General features: G+C 40.4%; 1 protein-coding gene across 3 annotated transcripts; it reads right to left on the bottom strand.

Annotated features, from left to right (window-relative positions):
* Nucleotides 1–408: 408 nt before the first annotated feature.
* Nucleotides 409–16289, bottom strand: LOC308077125 (copine-3-like). Of its 3 annotated transcripts, none has more exons than XM_080417686.1 (17): nucleotides 16170–16289; nucleotides 13917–14086; nucleotides 13623–13802; nucleotides 10604–10678; nucleotides 9576–9647; nucleotides 9423–9500; nucleotides 8929–9018; nucleotides 4718–4816; nucleotides 4436–4522; nucleotides 4204–4263; nucleotides 3201–3334; nucleotides 2939–2993; nucleotides 2436–2487; nucleotides 2098–2231; nucleotides 1606–1860; nucleotides 1102–1223; nucleotides 409–797 (listed from the first exon to the last, which is right to left on the bottom strand). In XM_080417686.1, the coding sequence occupies exons 2-16, from the start codon at nucleotides 14079–14081 to the stop codon at nucleotides 1104–1106; spliced, it is 1656 nt and encodes a 551-aa protein (XP_080273812.1). In that variant the 5' UTR covers nucleotides 14082–14086; nucleotides 16170–16289; the 3' UTR covers nucleotides 409–797; nucleotides 1102–1103. The 3 variants fall into 3 exon arrangements, with proteins under 3 accessions (XP_080273812.1, XP_080273813.1, XP_080273811.1); XM_080417687.1 differs by having other exon boundaries at nucleotides 1627–1860; nucleotides 13917–14083; nucleotides 16166–16271; XM_080417685.1 differs by having other exon boundaries at nucleotides 13917–14083; nucleotides 16166–16270.
* Between the last annotated feature and the right edge of the window lie 539 nt (nucleotides 16290–16828).

Raw genomic sequence — 16828 nt, 5'->3', positions numbered from 1 at the left:
TGACAGAATGGGTTTCATTTGGTGCCGGCCTGCGCGCGCATACTGGTTCTTATCAGTGTGACGTCGTCTGTTAAGGGGGTCTATACCGCAAGGCTACAGACATTCAAGCATTGGGTCAGACTACAAATGTAGTCAGCTACTGAATAATACAAATTACATGGCCATTACATGGCCAACTTAATCCTCTGGATTATAATATCTATATAAAAAAAAAATCTAAACTGAATATTTCAAACATTGGAAATATTGCACCTTGCATGAGAACAAAAATTGCCATATTTGAAAGACAATCAAAAATGTAATCAAGCTTCCTTGACAATGTAACTATAATCTAATTAGACATTTGTCTGTATGAAATGTGGCCGGATTATGGTTACTTAAAAAAAAGTAATGTAGTCAACCCAACCCTGAGAACATGTACAGTATATTTAAACAATTACAAAGCAACAAAGCAAGCAAAACAATTAAATCATTGTCTTGTCATAAAATGTTTTGTGTGTACATACACAAAAAGGATAATATTTTGCATTGCAAAAAGCTGACATTTGTTTCAATTCAGTCTCACCCCATGTCTGCATTTGTATACATGTAAATTATTATTAAAGACATTTGGTGTGTAAATAAAAGGCAATGCAATGATGTGAGGTTAGAATGGTCATGCAATGACCCTAAAAGTAAAACTTCTGAAGACAGTGATATCTGCCATGCTAGTGAGGTTGAAGATCCAGGTGCTGTCTGCACTTCCAGATGCTCCAGTTGAGTTATTGTATCAGAGACAACAGCTTACCACCAACACACTGTAGAAAGAGAAGAGAGAAGAGAAAAGAGAATAATAAGAAAATGGTACATCACCATTATTATTACAATTATCTGTACAAACGTAGCATTTTGAAATTTACAACGGCAAGTAAAAAACATCAAATATTACAATCATTTCATTTTTTTTTACTAATCAGCACATAAGGAGACTCAGTGAATACCATTAGATTGTGAATAAACAATTACTTGGCCATGGGCCCATTAGCTCTGCTAAACAGCACATACTGTACAGACAGAGTTAACAAATAAACCTGACATTTTGTGTTATTTATTGATCCTTACCCTTATATAGGAGTAGAGAAAACCGATTCATTGGGGGGTTTCAGTTTGTACAAATTGAAAAAGGAGGAAACTTGGTCTGGCAACTCTGCAAGCACACTCTGCGCAAGAGCCTGCCTGTTCGCCTGCAATGACAAGATAAGGCATATAAAAGATGGGCCCTCTGGGGGTGACTTGTTAGACTTGAAGTGTTTGGTGTGTCTTTAACCTTAAAGGTAAAATGTTTAACAATGTACACAATGTATAACATGAAGTCTCTAATCTGTAAAATTCATTTTAAGAGCTGTTGCAAAAGGACATCTACCAAGTTAACATAACAATGTAAACCTTATATATATTTAGTTGACCAGGGTCCCCCAGGGGTCTATACTAGGTCTGCTCCTTTTCTCCTTCTACCAAATATCTTTGTCGAAGATATTTCCGCCGAATGTTGGCCTCAAAATAGGGACGCTAGGGTTCATGTGGTTACAGAGATCCAATGCAAGGAGAAAAGAATGTTCTACCAACCATCATGTCGCGCTTATTTACTTGGAACTGCCTGAAGGGCACAAACTGGACAATGTCTCGCAGGGCAGGATGGCCGCTCGGTGAGTACAGGATTTTGTCGTCACTGTCCAGGAACTCCATGGCTTCGAAGTCTGCATCGCCCACCCCGATGATAATGATTGACATGGGCAGCCGCGAGGCCTCCACAACGGCAGTGCGAGTCTGATCCATGTCAGTGATCACGCCATCAGTGAGGATGAGCAGAACATAGTATTGCTGCAGTGGAGAAGAATTAGAGTGGAAGCAGAAATAAGACAACTAAATAATCCATAGATTCAATATCTCACATAGTATGTTTTTATGGACCATGCTATGGATATGCATTCATACCTGCGTATCATAATACTATGGATATTATACTGATTAGTTGAATATCATTTTAGTGGCCTTACGAAACACCACGATGAACATCACACATCATCACACATTTCATGGAATGGATCGACTACTCACAGAGGCAGAGTTCTGCTGTAATGCCTGCCTGGCAAAGCAGGCGGCATGGTTGATGACCGGGGCAAAGTTGGTTGGACCAAAGAGCTTCACCTGGGGGAGGCACTGGTTGTAGGCCGCCACCACTCCCTCTATACCTAAAAAACACACGTGTGAACTTCATGCCAAAACCTTATCTACGTCACACTATGCACCAAATGGGACAAATAGCGAAAATAGCTCACAACGAGTCGCACCGCAGCGCGTTTGAGCTTGTAGATCGGCTATTAGTATTTTCGCTATTTTTGATCATTGTAAAAAACAAAAATTTTACAGATGACAGCAGTGTGGGTTAAACTTACCAGCACAAAATGGATTTGAAGAGTCAAAGTTGATGGGAAATTCATGGGAAACCTGTAAATATCAAAACAAAAAGGATGGATTTACCATCTGGTAGGTTCTGAGCTGAAATACATTTCTACGGTATCAACTTTTTGATATGACATTCCTATGTCCTTGGATGTTTACTTTTTCTGCATCAGGATTCACAAGCTAACTTTGTACAAATTTACTAAAATAAGCCAAATATTGCAAAGTGTACTTTGAGAAATAACATCCTGATTTTGTTCCCACCCTCGTACCCACCCTTTACTAATAAATCAGATGCGTAATGTCAACACAATTAAGAGGATGGGGAATGTCTCTTTTCACCAGTCACCAGCTTTATAAACGAGTGTTCTGTTTGAATAATAAGACTTAAACTATCCTCAGACATAGGAAGGATTGTAGTGAAATGAATGGGAAGTGATGCCTTTTCATTCATTTAACAGATTATTTATTCTGTAACATCCCATACTGCACCTACATGCCAGGTAGGTGGGATCTGGGCTCCGAAACCAAAGACAGGAAACATCTTGTTACTGCACAGGAGAAACAGTAAGAACAGTGAGTGGAAAAAGTATATTCATAATAAACAACAGTTATTTTTTCCCCTTTTGGCTACATGGTAGAATATCTATTTAGAGTGGCCAAAACAGAACATAGTGAAGAGTGAAAAATGTGTAATAGCATTAAAAAGTTAAAACTTTGTGGTTGTAGAACATAAGACAAACCATGGCTGGTCTCACCTGTCATAATCCTGGATGACACTGCCCACGGCCCAGATTGCTGTCAGGTACTCATTGTAGCCCTCAGGGTTGATGTAGTGGAGCGACTGAGGGGTCCTGGGATCCCCATTGGAGCCTGTGAAGTCTATGGCAATCTGTCAAGGGACCAAAGTAACAGTCATGGATCTGGATAGTGATGGCAGTCTGACAACAAAGCTCCAACACATGCAAAACTCCAAAACTCCAAACTCCCTTGACTATTTTATGTTAACAATTGTGACGAAACTTGCTTTGTGTGGAAAAATAATAAAGAAAATTACGTTAGAAGTGAACACTGCTTCAGTCGGTTAATCACAATTAATCATTTTTCCTGGTGGGATTCAGTATTTAAAGACTGAAGTCATTGAGGATTACTCGTGGGTTGTTTTAGTAGTAGGTGTAGTGGATTGTTAGCATTGTGGAGTGGATGAATTTGTGTGTGTTTAGTGAAGGAAGGCGCCTTTGAGAAAAACGTTCTGAAGTGTGGGAATTGTCAACAAGAGGAGAAACCATCTGATTTACACAAGTGAAAACATGTTTTGTAAAACAGAAATCTTTGAGCATTTTATTCCCATCACACATGATTTCTCCCGTCACCTTCACATGACCCCAAGCACACCCTCTGCTCTGTATATAATCACATTACCACGTCAACAATTAAATCAGTCAGTCAGTCAGTCAGTCAGTCAGCCAGCCATCAATCTTAATTTGTAAAGTACATATCTTTGGAAAAAAATGTATTTCAGTCAAACAGATGTTCAAACTCATGAATAATGTAGCATGTGCAAGTGTAAAGGAAGCCTAAAGTACTGAGACAATTTTCAATACAATGGTTCAGAGCTTCAAAAGCCTAGTTTTGGCCCTCTAGATATATGAAGGTGGACAGTGATAGGTTAAGAAAGTAAACGCACCATGGACACTAAAGTTGATGTTGCTGCATGGGTACATGGGGTAGTTTTTGTCTGCGTGATATTTACAAACTCACAGTGAAGTTGAGCTGAGTGCCTCCCATGATGTAATCCAGGAAGGTATACTCCTTCACCACCTGAAGGTTAAACATCAGATAAATCAAGTCATCTTGAAGTGATATACGCTGTATGATTATAATCCCATCTCACCATTAACCGAAGCAACGACAAGGGCTGACCACTCTCCTTTCAGAAGAGAAGCTGCATGGCAGATGGAATAACTGCATTACTGATATTAAGAATCAATACCTGACACTGCTTGATGCCTATGACGCCCGAGTTTGTATAGCCTCTCTTCTTGTGCAACTTCTTTCTGTTGACACATGGAAATTCAGCCTAGGGGAAAAAAGAACAGACCCATGTTTTTGTCAGTTAGTAGTTCTAATTATTATTATTATGTATAAATATAATATTAATAATATAGTAATACATAATTAAACATTAATAATACATTTAATTGCAATAGACATTATGTTGGAAGATTAATGGGGGTTCATGAAACTGTAAATGCTATCACTCATACACACTCACCGGGGAAAGGTGTGTTCCCTGTTGCATTTGTGGGAGTGTAGTCTCAAACTCGCCGATCAGTGAATGGGAGCCATTTTCGTGATGGTCATAACATAAAACCTGGCGGCAAACAGAAAAGCTTAGCAGATGACAAGACAAAAGATCCAGTAATGGATGGTTGACTTTTGCTACGATTTTTCTTCATGTGCAGTACTATTACTCTGATAATTATATCACCCTTACAGTATCTCAGTCCTATCCTATGTTTTTAAGTACTGCTTGTGATCATATAATCGTTTATTTAATTATGGATCAGGAATAAAATGTATATTGAAAAAGTCAGACTGATAGATCACTTTTGCTTTTCTACTAACCACGTTCAACCTGGTGTCTCTATATTGGGCAAGCCGTTACACTTGGAAATTGTCTAAATATTTCAAAAATAACAGATCTACAAGCTCACAACGAATTGCATCTGTTGTGTGATTTTTTTGAAACAGGAGTTTAAAATGCTGATGATGGCTGCTGAAACATGTCGTAGTTCATAGTTTTCGTACTATTCTGTTCTGTGTCACAATCTGCTCCTCAGTTACCCTTTTCAAACCCCTTATCATCACCAGCCCTCCACATTGCCCTTTGCGATTTTTGTGTTATCCTTTTAGCACCATTTGTATAAATCTGTACCACTGTACCTTTTTTGCAAACGGTTAATAAAGTATTCAATCAATCAATCCTCCTGTCTCCAGGCCTGCTCACTTCTCCCAGGCCAAGTATCTTCCTTCAATTCCCCAGACCTGCCATCCTCTAGCTGTCCACCAGATGTCCCCAGACCTTAGTTCCAGCCTTATCATCACCTGACTGCAGAGGCCAGACTGCCTACACATCCACACCACTGTTCTCATCAGCTCTGCAGTCACCTAAGCTTCCCCACCCATCTTCCCACCTCCACCCAAGGCTATGTAAAGAAGGAAACTTATGAACGTCCCTTTCTCGGTCCGGCATTACCAGCGAGCAGATTCATCGAGCTGGGAGGTAAAATGGAGCCACAGCATTCATTTAAGTCAATGAGAGCTGGGTGGACAAGTGTATGAAAAAATACATCCTTGAATAATTGAGACCTTACACTACATACTTTTAGGTATGAGGTATCTAAAGAGAATAGATTATTTGTTTGACTGGGCAGTAAATATGGGCTCATCGCTAGAATGTCAGTTACTGACAGCCTGACAACTCATTCTCATTATTACAGCCTTATATACTATACTACTACTATACTGCCCAGTCAGTCGCTTTGACTTCACCATTGAACCTCTGGCTCCAATTTGCCTCCCAGTGAATCAATGGTGCATGCTATGGCGTGTCACTGGATTGCATCAGATCTTCCTCAGCCGTCTGCGTTTGGGTGTTTCTTCTGTATTACTGTCTGTTACCCTGATAGCAATCTCGGAACCCAACGGCTAGCATCTGTCGATCATGCAGAGATCTGTTTATAGAGATTACGCTGCTATCACCAGTCGTTTCACTTCATTTGGACCATTCTGCTGCCCATACACTAAAGGCAACCATTGTTGGTAGTATCCGTGGGCTAGTAATTTCCTACCACTACTGGAATTATCAAGCTACACTCTCTGAAAATACATTTGAAAAGTTTTAAATGTACTCACAGAAGTTTGAATTGTACTCACATGCTCTATAATCAGGGGCATCATTTGGGGTACCAGGGGATGGCAACTGCCATCAGCTAGCATTTGCATTTAACCTCTAATTCAGTTCTTTTAGCCACTTTCAACCCCATTATACAGTAGGCGAGTAATTTCCAAAATGTTCAAATGTTTTATTTTATTTTAAAAAATAGCTCACAACACACATTGTGAGCTCGTAGGCAAAATTCACTATTTCTTAACTGGGGCCTAAGTGGTCACCTTTTTGCTATCTAGGTTTTTATTAAATGAATGACGCCTCTGACTACAATTACATAATAAAAGATACACAAACTAGAAAAAGTGCTCCTCGGAGCACAGGTCTCCGCCAGGTCAGGTAGGTTATTGTGGGCCAACAATGTTTGGAATTCTCCAATCCGGATGGAATATGAAAAATCGGACTTGACAGATAATGTGTACCAATATGTGTGATGTTTGGACAAACTTTGTGGGAGTAATATTTAAAGAATTGTTTTGCAAAAATTTGCCTCCTGGTGGCGCTATATTGGGGCAATGTTAAAAGGGTGGCATTTGTTCATCAACGTAGTGTGATTGTGCGTTCATAATTTGCGGCCACTCCTGCCAACTTTAGATGTCAATCTTAGCCAATCAGGATGGAATATGGAAAATCAAACAGATTCGTCTTGATCGCATGATATAGCCTCCTGGAGGCGCTATAACAGGCCCATGTGAAAAATGTGTGACAGAGGTTCTGCTCTGGCAGGACTGTGTGTGCACAGTTTCGTTGCCATCAAGCCGGACAGACGGACAGGGTGCAAAACATGTCTCGGCCATACCTTTCGGCCTGGCGGAGACAATTAGAGCCCATCTACTTGGAGTCTTGGACTATCAGCTACATTCCAAAAAGTTAACTGAAGCATAAACAAGCAATCACATTTTATGCACAGTACAAGACTTTAAAATACACAAAATGAAAGCTACAATCTGTGAGTTTGCTAGCCTGGTAAACCCTCCCTCCAGAAATCTCATTTGTATTTTATTTCAGGAGTGAGTCTGGCATGAGGGCTTGTTTGGCTTTTTGGCTGTGGGCTGGAGCTGGGCGGGAGTAATGTAGCTTTGATGTCCAAGTGGCCCTTTGATGTCCAATTAAGCCAATTTAGGCTGCAGTGATTATCACCAGGAGTAATTGGTTTGTCTCTGATGTTAACGAGCAGCTTGTATGAAAGGTGTATTGATTAATGATGTGTGAACCACTCGGGTTCCACCTGATTGGCCTACCTCCGCTGTCAATCACAAAACAATGAGCGAGGACGCTGATTGGAGAGTCCATTTGGTGGACGAGCAAGAAACGCCCAGATAAGCCTTCAGGCCAGACTCACTCCTGAAATCAAATGGAAATGAGAATTCCGGAGGGAGGGGCTTTACCAGGCTATGAGTTTGCAACAATGTCCGAACTACAATAAAGATGGCGTTGCATCTAATGTACAATCCAGTGCTTCAAATAACATTTATTTTCAATTTTATAATATGTTTTTTGAGCACTGTATGATCAAAAAAGTATTTGGACAGTTAAGGCCAGGCCGCACCAATGCAACTAGTTGCAACTCCTTGCTACAAAACAGTTTTAAGGCCAGTCCACACCAATGCAACTTCCGGCTGCAACTGCCATTGGGGATAATGGTTGTAAGTAGTTGCATGTTGCAAGGAGTTGCACAGAGCTGCATTAGTGTGGACTGGCCTTAAGAGAGACCGGAAAGGCGGGAGAGAGAGAGGGGATGACATGATGCAACAAAGGGCCTCCGGGTCGGATTCGAACCACGGCCTACCTACTGGGGCGGTCTTGCTTCAAATAATGACTTTAATGACACTGTTAACCGGTATGTGTCCTACCCAACACCAGGGGTCTACATTTCTCAAAAGAAGAGTGGGGGGAACCCTCTACTGTCTATATCCAAGTGTACCTGAGCAAGACAATTACCCCCTAACTGCCCCCGTAGCACCCACTGCTAACAATGTGTTAAATACAGAAGACAAATTTCATGCACAGGTGCAAATGTACAGTGACAAAGAAATACCCCAAAGAAGTGATTTGTTTATCATCACCTACAGCACCTTTAACATTCTATACCATATATTGGTTAAAATAACATTTCATTCATTATAATAAGTTATAATCTTATTATAATAAGATTGCAGCTTTAAGTTTAAATAAAAAGGGGAAAGAAATAGGACAAAGAAAAATGCGCACCTTCTGGGAATAAGGCATACACACACACATCCAGCCTGGCAGGCAAATGCCCCTTCGCGAAAAGCTTGCTTCAAAGGTGGGAATAGCGTAATGTAAAACATTTAATGAAAATCACATGAATTCAGTTCATTAGTATGTTAGTACGATGTTAACTTAAGCCATAACAAACTCTACCAAAAACACCAGAGGTAGTAGTTGACAATATGGTTTCAGGAGAATGCGTTGTTATTATGTTAAGATGCAATTTACATGGTCTGTTATTTTAAATAAATATGTAAATAGTAATGGCAGATTATTGCTAGACGCATGTGCGTGCGTTGTACCTTTATTGGCCTCTCCATGTCTCCATCACAGAGAGACTGTAGGGGGATCTTGAAGGGTTTCCATATTGGATTCACGTTGTTCCTAACCACCTGCAGCAAGAAAGGAACGGTAAAGGTCTTTGCATACATACATACATACTTTGAATGATGCAATTGTTTTGATTGACCAATCAGTTTTCTTATGCATCTGGAAAAACCAAGATCAGGCTGGGAAAAACACAGGACGTTTTTTCATGCAAATCAGGCAGACAAAAACATGCAAATCAGACAAACAGACTCTGTGTGCAAAGGACTTCATAATCAACAAGTCCATTATTATACTGCCTATTCCCTAAATTCCACCTCAACACCCAACTTCACATTTTATCCATTTTCTTTCTGACACTTTTCTTTAACTTGTTAGATTGTTTGTTACAGTGTCCCTGTGACAAGGTCTCCTATAAGATTCCTTCAGACTTGGCCAGAGTGTGTGAGTTTGTATTGAGTTTGTTTACCTCTGTTCTGTGGGCCAGCTGCCATTTATTTTCTGTCTTCTTGTAGATTTCCAGGAACGGGTCTGACCACCACAAATACTGAAAAATGAACTCACGTTAATATTGACAGGAAGCTGTTGTGAGCCTTAGCTGTCACAAATAAAACTTCAGTACCTTTTTGTCCAATTTGCGGCCAAATACTTCAAAATTGGCCACTCTGTTGTCAGTGATCTCATCAGCACATATCTATAAATGAAGAGACACAACATTTAAAAACAGGAAGTTACACTCATTTAATGTTATTTGAGAATGGCTTGGCTGCCTTTAAAACTAGTTAGCTACTTTCCCCATGCAAAATGGCTTTAACAACATGTCAGGTTGTGAGCTTGTAGATTGGCTATTTTCACTATGTAAAAAATATATATATACATTTTTTGAAGACTTTTTGACAACTAGAGCTCACACCTACAGCACGTCGCACCGCCGATCCGACCAATATGTCTGAGTCATATAGTGTCAAAGGCTTTGTCAGAGTACCCGTTGTACACTGTCTGTTTTGTGCCCATATATAGAGATCTCTGTATCTGTGTCTACCTGCATATCCGAAAAACACGGGCACCGCACTCCCTCGAGTCCTTGCCCATGCGTCGGTCGGTCCCATATATGCACATGGCCAAATATGGGCATAGTGGCTCTGGACAACCAGATCTCCATATGCCTATATATGGGCGTATCGCGTTTGTTTATGATTATGTCTGAGTCAGAGTGATGTGATCGTGGTTCGCCGGCCAGCCCTCCCAGTAGCCAATTTTGATATAGGATAAGGATATGCCCAAAATAGGGTCTTTTATTGAAAGTGGTTAAACTGGCACAAAAATCTTTAGTCTTGAATTTATTTATTTTTTCAAAAATTTAGAGTAGCCAAAAAATATTATATATAAAAGCCAAAAAATTGTATATTTTTCAGTGATTATTATTGTTATTATTATTCTTTTTTTCACCTCTCCTTTCCAATTGACTGTGGGCCCCCACTTTGTAAACCTGGGAGCTACGTAGCTCACTGTGATCACCTTGTTGCAAAATAATAGTCTGTAATTCTGTACAATTTGTTTTTCCTTTTTGTTTGTTTCAAGTTTAGAGTGTGACTCAAGAAAATTATATATATTAGAATGATATAGTCATCAGGTTGACAATGTACTCACTGTGATGGTTCCACGGCCCGCACGCTTATTGTCCTTCAGCTGTAGTGGTCGAGTCAGCCTCTTACAGGACACAATCTAGGCACAAAAAACACCTGTAAAAATCACTGAAGTACCATTTAAGGAACAGATACATACTGTAGGCTCACTTGACACAAGACAGCTAAGCTAAAAGAGAAAACAACTACTCTACCTCTCCTTTAAGCTCTTATCCACACTTTTATATACTGACATCTCCTTCTTATCTAGTGATAAAGAAAGAAATATACAACTATCTTGTATTTCTGAAATATAAGTAAGTCAGAGTGCTACCTGAACACAAAAAAGGACTTTCTGTTCTAAGAATCCAAGTGATTCGGGAATTTAGAAACATAAAATTACAGAGAGCAGGTCAATATACCCTAGGTGTGCAGCAGTAAATCGAACTAATTGGTTATAAAAAAAAACATGATTGATTTTAATAAAATAATCGAGTATAAAAAAAGCAGATCCACAAACTCACATTATGAGTGACAGCTGTGAGCTAGCTTGTAGATCAGATATTTTGGATATGTTTGCATATCCTGCAGGCTGCAGATGACTGCAGGCTAAATAGACAGATTGATTAGTCTAGTGTTTCTCAACGGCGCGGTACCACCCTCCCAGGGGGTGTTCAGAGAAAGTCGGGGGTCCTACGAGTAATATGTTTGAAAGGGCTGCACTAAGGGGCTGTTGGGTGGCGTTTGTATCAATTCTTATTTTTTATACGCCAGTTTAGTATATATGAGTGCAGATTTTTATCATCTTGCCATTTAGACTTCCTTTCATTACCTAAAACTGCAGTCAAGTGAGGTGCAGTTTGTGAATCCATGTCGTATGGTGAATGCATGGATGTATGGTTGAATGGGCTTTTGTACAGGTGGAATGATGTCTGGGACAGCTAGAAAAGACAGATTTATAGTGTGTATTATGATGGTGTCACTTGTGAAAAAGAACACATGTACAAGCCAACAATGTGCCGCAAATTGCAATATGATGTGTTGTTGGCTTTGTATACAGTACCTGTTCTTTTGGAGAAGCGACTATTGCAGCAATATTGTAAAATAGTAACAAGTTCCGCTGTCCCTGAAAACTGTCATTTGGACGAGCGTTCTCAAATCTCATGAAGTTATATGATCGGAACTACAGCTCTTCACCTGTTACTGTATTAGAATTTTTTTAAGACTCTACCTCTCCTTTAAGCTCTTTGTGGTATCGTTTCAAACATGAGAACATGGTATTTCCATGATATTCCATTTTAATTGGTAAACACTTGAAGGTTTGTATTTAGAATTGAGTTTGACCTTTGGTCGAATACTGTAAGCTAGGGAGAGACATCACCCAATTGGTTGTGTGGGCACAGCTGTAATGCAATCAGTTCAGAGTTCCTGGCCATTGTACTACACTAGAGAGTCCAGGTAAGAGGTGAGAGGCACAACAGTCGTTCTGATAAACCTTTTGTTCCTTGGTTCAGAGGCCTCGACACCCTCTGTCTTGTCTTGATCATCAGGGCAAGTCTTTTATCTTCATTTGAACTTATCAGAATAATCATTGTTCCTTCCTGGGCATCAGCCACAGACAGGAAATGTGTAGTGTATGGTTAGAAGCCAGGTCAAGATGATTGAGTAAACAGCTCAAATATATACCCTCTGATTATTCTTCTTTCTTAGGTCTGCAGTGTGTAGTTAAAATGATTAAAGTCTGGATAACTATGACTTGTGTGGTTAACAAAGAGAAACGACAGTTAAAGGAGAATTCCGGACATTTTAAGTGTTATCTTTGATGTCTCGTTACTCACCTACCGACGTAAAAAGTGGCATTGTTTTTCCCAGAGATTCCCCTGTAGTCATTTTTTCAACCCCCTCCGTTGTCATAATGGGAGCGCGTGGCTTAGGGAAATTCGTCTATTATAACCGATGCAAAGTTATTTTTTTCTCTACTACTACTCATTGTAGAGTCTCATGATAGTCAAACATGCGCTGAAAGTTCCTGAGAGGCTACCGGTAACGCCGAACGATTTAACACTGGTTGCTTGTTTCTCTACCTGGCAACACCAAGTTGCCAGGTTCTGGAAAGAAACAAGCAACCAGTGTTAAATCGTTCGGCGTTAAAAAACAATGCCACTTTTTACGTCGGTAGGCGAGTAACGAGACTTCAAAGATAACACTTAAAATGTCCGGAATTCTCCTTTAAAGGACGACTTCACCGATTTTCAACCTATCTTCATATAATTGGTCCTCACTAATACTCATGATAAAATGGTACCATTTTTTTCTACTTGGTCTGTGTCTCATAGGAGGGCTGTGGACAGTCCAGAAACCTGTCTACCAGTGACATCATCGTTAGGCATGATTTTTTATATGAGTGCAGATTTTTTATCATCTTGCCATTTAGACTTCGTTTCATTACCTAAAACTGCAGTCAAGTGAGGTGCAGTTTGTGAATCCATGTTGTATGGTGAATGCATGGATGTATGGTTGAATGGGCTTTTGTACAGGTGGAATGATGTCTGAGACAGCTAGAAAAGATTTATAGTCTGTATTATGATGGTGTCACTTGTGAAAAAGAACACATGTACAAGCCAACAATGTACCGCAATATGATGTGTTGTTGGCTTTGTATACAGTACCTGTTCTTTTGGAGAAGCGACTATTGCAGCGAATATTGTATAATAGTAACAAGTTCCTCTGTCCCTGAAAACTGTCATTTGGACGAGCGTTCTCAAATCTCATGAAGTTATGTGATCGGAACTACAGCTCTTCACCTGTTACTGTATTAGAAGCATTTTTCCTTGTTAGATCCTATTGACTGCACCGTCTGAGTTACATAATTTGGTAGTTCACCAATTTCACTCTAACAGCACCATTATGTTTTCAGGCTGCAGCCAACATTATGGAAATATTGTATTCACTCTCCTGTATTCACTCTCCTGTCTCTCTTCACTATTCTTATAAAAACAAATGAAATGGCATCAACATAACTACGTTAGGTCAATTCTGCTCACCTGGCCCAATGTGCACTCCAGCTCCCCCAGGAAGTCGGCTTGCCCGAGGTCATGGCTGTCGCTGTCGATGTCGTAGAGGCAGAACTTCAGCTTCTGCACCATCTCAAAGTAGTAGTCCATGACAAACTTCTTTGAAAACTTTGGGCTGAGACAATTCAGGACCATCTCCGTGCGACCAAACTGCCATGAAGAAAACAAAACGTAAATTAAAGTTATTTAAAATACTGAGCACATAAATGCTCAGTGTACTGTTAACTGAGACAAAATGTTTAACCCCTCTGGCCTGCTACTAACCTCATACCACTGGGACCCTGTGGTATTCATGTACAGAGCGCACACAGGGTCAGACTTGGAGAAGACGTCCATGTCCAGAAGATGTTCACATGAGATGGTAAGCTCCACCTTGGTCACACACTGATTAGGCCCCAGGCCAGGCACTGGTCCTCCACCTGTAGCCATGGCTGTTGAACACAACACAGGAACCGTCATGATTTAAAATAATTGGTTATTAATCGAAAAGCTCTCCTCTATTAAGGGTGGTGATGACTTCAGTCGAATTACGCAAGCGTGGGCTGGGAGAACAAGATGTCACACAGCTTGTACTTACGTTTTATGCACACAAAAAATATATACATTTGTACAATAGGAGTCCTGACTGATTCACGAGTTCATTCTCAATACAAGCAAGCAGCACCCCTCCATCCACCCAGAACCCTCACCCGCCTCTCTGGACCCAATCAGCCTGTTTTGTTACCGTCCGCCTCGCTAATCCAACCCAGTCATCACAGTCCTGACAGACAAAGAAGCTCTGGAGGTCAAATGCCATTCCAGTGCATAGCCAAGGGACGCCAAAACCTTTCAAAGCATGGCATCACGCAATGGACGATGTGACTGTCATGCTATACAATCACCCTGGCTGATGCAGAACAAGGGAGAGAGTAGCAAGGCAAGCCTATAGTTATGACATCACCACAGGTAACGTTATGGAGGTGCTATATAGCACCTTTGTCAAATGATACGTGCTTGGAACCTGCGGTCCACAGACTTGGACCTCCTCTCTATCATCCAGAAGCAAACCTTTGGGCACTCTCTCCCAATGGAGATTCACCATGCTCCAACTCTGGACACCTATTCTCTCAGGCTTAATATGGTTGTTTGTTGTTTTGTTTGGTTGTTTGTTTGTTGGTTGTTCATTGTTTTTAATGTAAAGCATCCTTGGGTTCATGAAAGGCGCTATATACATTCAAGCTATTGTAATTAGTATTATCATTATAGTACCAAAAGAGGTTCCCCGTGATTACTAGCCAAATAACCACTTTTAATGCTATTTAGCGCCATTTCCGTTTAGTGCATTATGTTATAAACATAAGATGCTAGGTATGTTGTTCACTTTTCAGTCTATTAAGTTCGTTGTTCGCTCCTACTTTTTAAGGTCCTTGGAAGCGATCTGCTAAGTGCCAAAAAATGTAACAAATTAAACTGAAACTGTGGACACGACAGTCCGACAGACCCATACTCTGTTGTCTGCAGGTAAGCAAAATAAAACAGGGAAGAAACAGGCAGATTCGGTTCAAACTGTATACTGTAATAAAGAGAAAATGACATACACAAACACATTATATCTGTTCTGTTATATGATTATACAGCTTAAGAAGAGTGATTAAGTATAGTTAGAAGATTACGTATGAATACTGGGATGTGAGTCAAACCTCATGCATATTACAACATACTGGAAAATACCGGTACATTCATTGTACAATGTAAAACATTGGTTCTCAAAGTGGGGTCCAGGGACCCCCAGGGGTCCTTGTGGGGGTACCAGGGGGTCCCCAGCTAAATTAGTTAATTAAGTGTCACAATCATTTTAACCACTTTATCCATATTCTATAGTTTGGCTATTCAAAAATAGCAGATCTACAAGCTCATAGCGCACTATGAGCTTGTAGATCTGTTATGTTTTTAAAGTCTCGAAAATGTGTCAAATCTTTCAATATTTTTTTAAAAGGCGAACATTTTGAACTCAAATCTTTGCTTCTGGGGGTCCCTGGTACAACATATTTTCAGGTGGGGGTCCGCGGCCAAATACATACGCAATACATACGTCCGCATACAATACATCAGTTTGGGGGTCCTCCTTGGCATGAAAAAGTTTGAGAACCACTGATGTAAAACACATATAAACCCCATAACACACACACACACACACACACACACACACACACACACACACACACACACACACACACACACACACACACACACACACACACACACACACACACACACACACACACACACACACACACACACACACACACACAGTAGCACTGTATACCCCTCCTTGACAAAAGCAAAAATAATGCAGTTAACAACACTAGCTTGTAAACTAAGGTTGACAGTAACACATTGGCTAGGAATTAGCAAAGCAGTACAGATATAGTACAAAACCCACCCAGACACCCAGACAAAACTGACAACAAATTAAGTTTACACCCCGGCAAAGTTCCCAGAGGCAATTATATTCATTAGAGCAGAATTCTTACCCATAATGTGCTTCCTTTAGGCTTGGAAATGTAGTTAGTGTTGTGGTGTTGTAGCTTATGGGACTCCCCAAGCACTAGCAGCCTGATGCCAAATAACAGCTGTGTGTGTTTGGGTGGGTGGGTGGGTATGGTTGGGGTGTGACGTGACTTACCGCAACCCTGGAGTGGGCGTAGTTCTGGTCCAGAGAGTTAGTGAGGCTCTACCAGCCGCGCTGCTCTGCTCATAGACCGAAAATTCCCCTACCGTGCGAGGTCTCCAACTTTTGTAGAAAATAAACAAAACTATTTTGCTATTCACCAAAACAAAGGCAGTTTTATTTTGTTTAAAGACTATTCTCTGTGGTGGGAGACGTCTCAGGACCCCACCTTTTCTGTATAATATTTTTTTGGGGCAGAAAATAAAATATGTCCACCAGACGGAAATTATTTTAAGTATTCACCTGCGCCCTCTACAGACCTGGTCAATATAAATTACCACTGACCAGATCTGTAGGGGGCGCAGTGATGTAAATAAAATAGTTTTATTTTCTGCTCAAAAAGTGTAATATACAGAGAAGGTGGGGTCCTGAGAGGCTTGCCACCCTGGAGAATAGACTTTCACCAAGACAAAACAGCCTTTTTTTTGGCGAATAGCAAAGTAGTTTTGTTTACTTTTACTAAAGA

The sequence above is a fragment of the Gymnoscopelus braueri genome (genome assembly GCF_963280865.1).
Source record: "Gymnoscopelus braueri genome assembly, chromosome: 21".
NCBI lineage: Eukaryota > Metazoa > Chordata > Actinopteri > Myctophiformes > Myctophidae > Gymnoscopelus > Gymnoscopelus braueri.
This window is presented reverse-complemented; position numbering and strand designations above follow the sequence as displayed.

What these genes read in the sequence shown, in the direction of transcription:
- LOC308077125 (XM_080417685.1), bottom strand. An exon ending in AGGGAACACACCTTTCCCCG is followed by an intron (nt 4,523 to 4,717) that starts GTGAGTGTGTAT and finishes TTTTTCCCCTAG; the next exon opens with GCTGAATTTCCATGTGTCAA. An exon ending in TAAATAAGCGCGACATGATG is followed by an intron (nt 1,224 to 1,605) that starts GTTGGTAGAACA and finishes TTGTCATTGCAG; the next exon opens with GCGAACAGGCAGGCTCTTGC.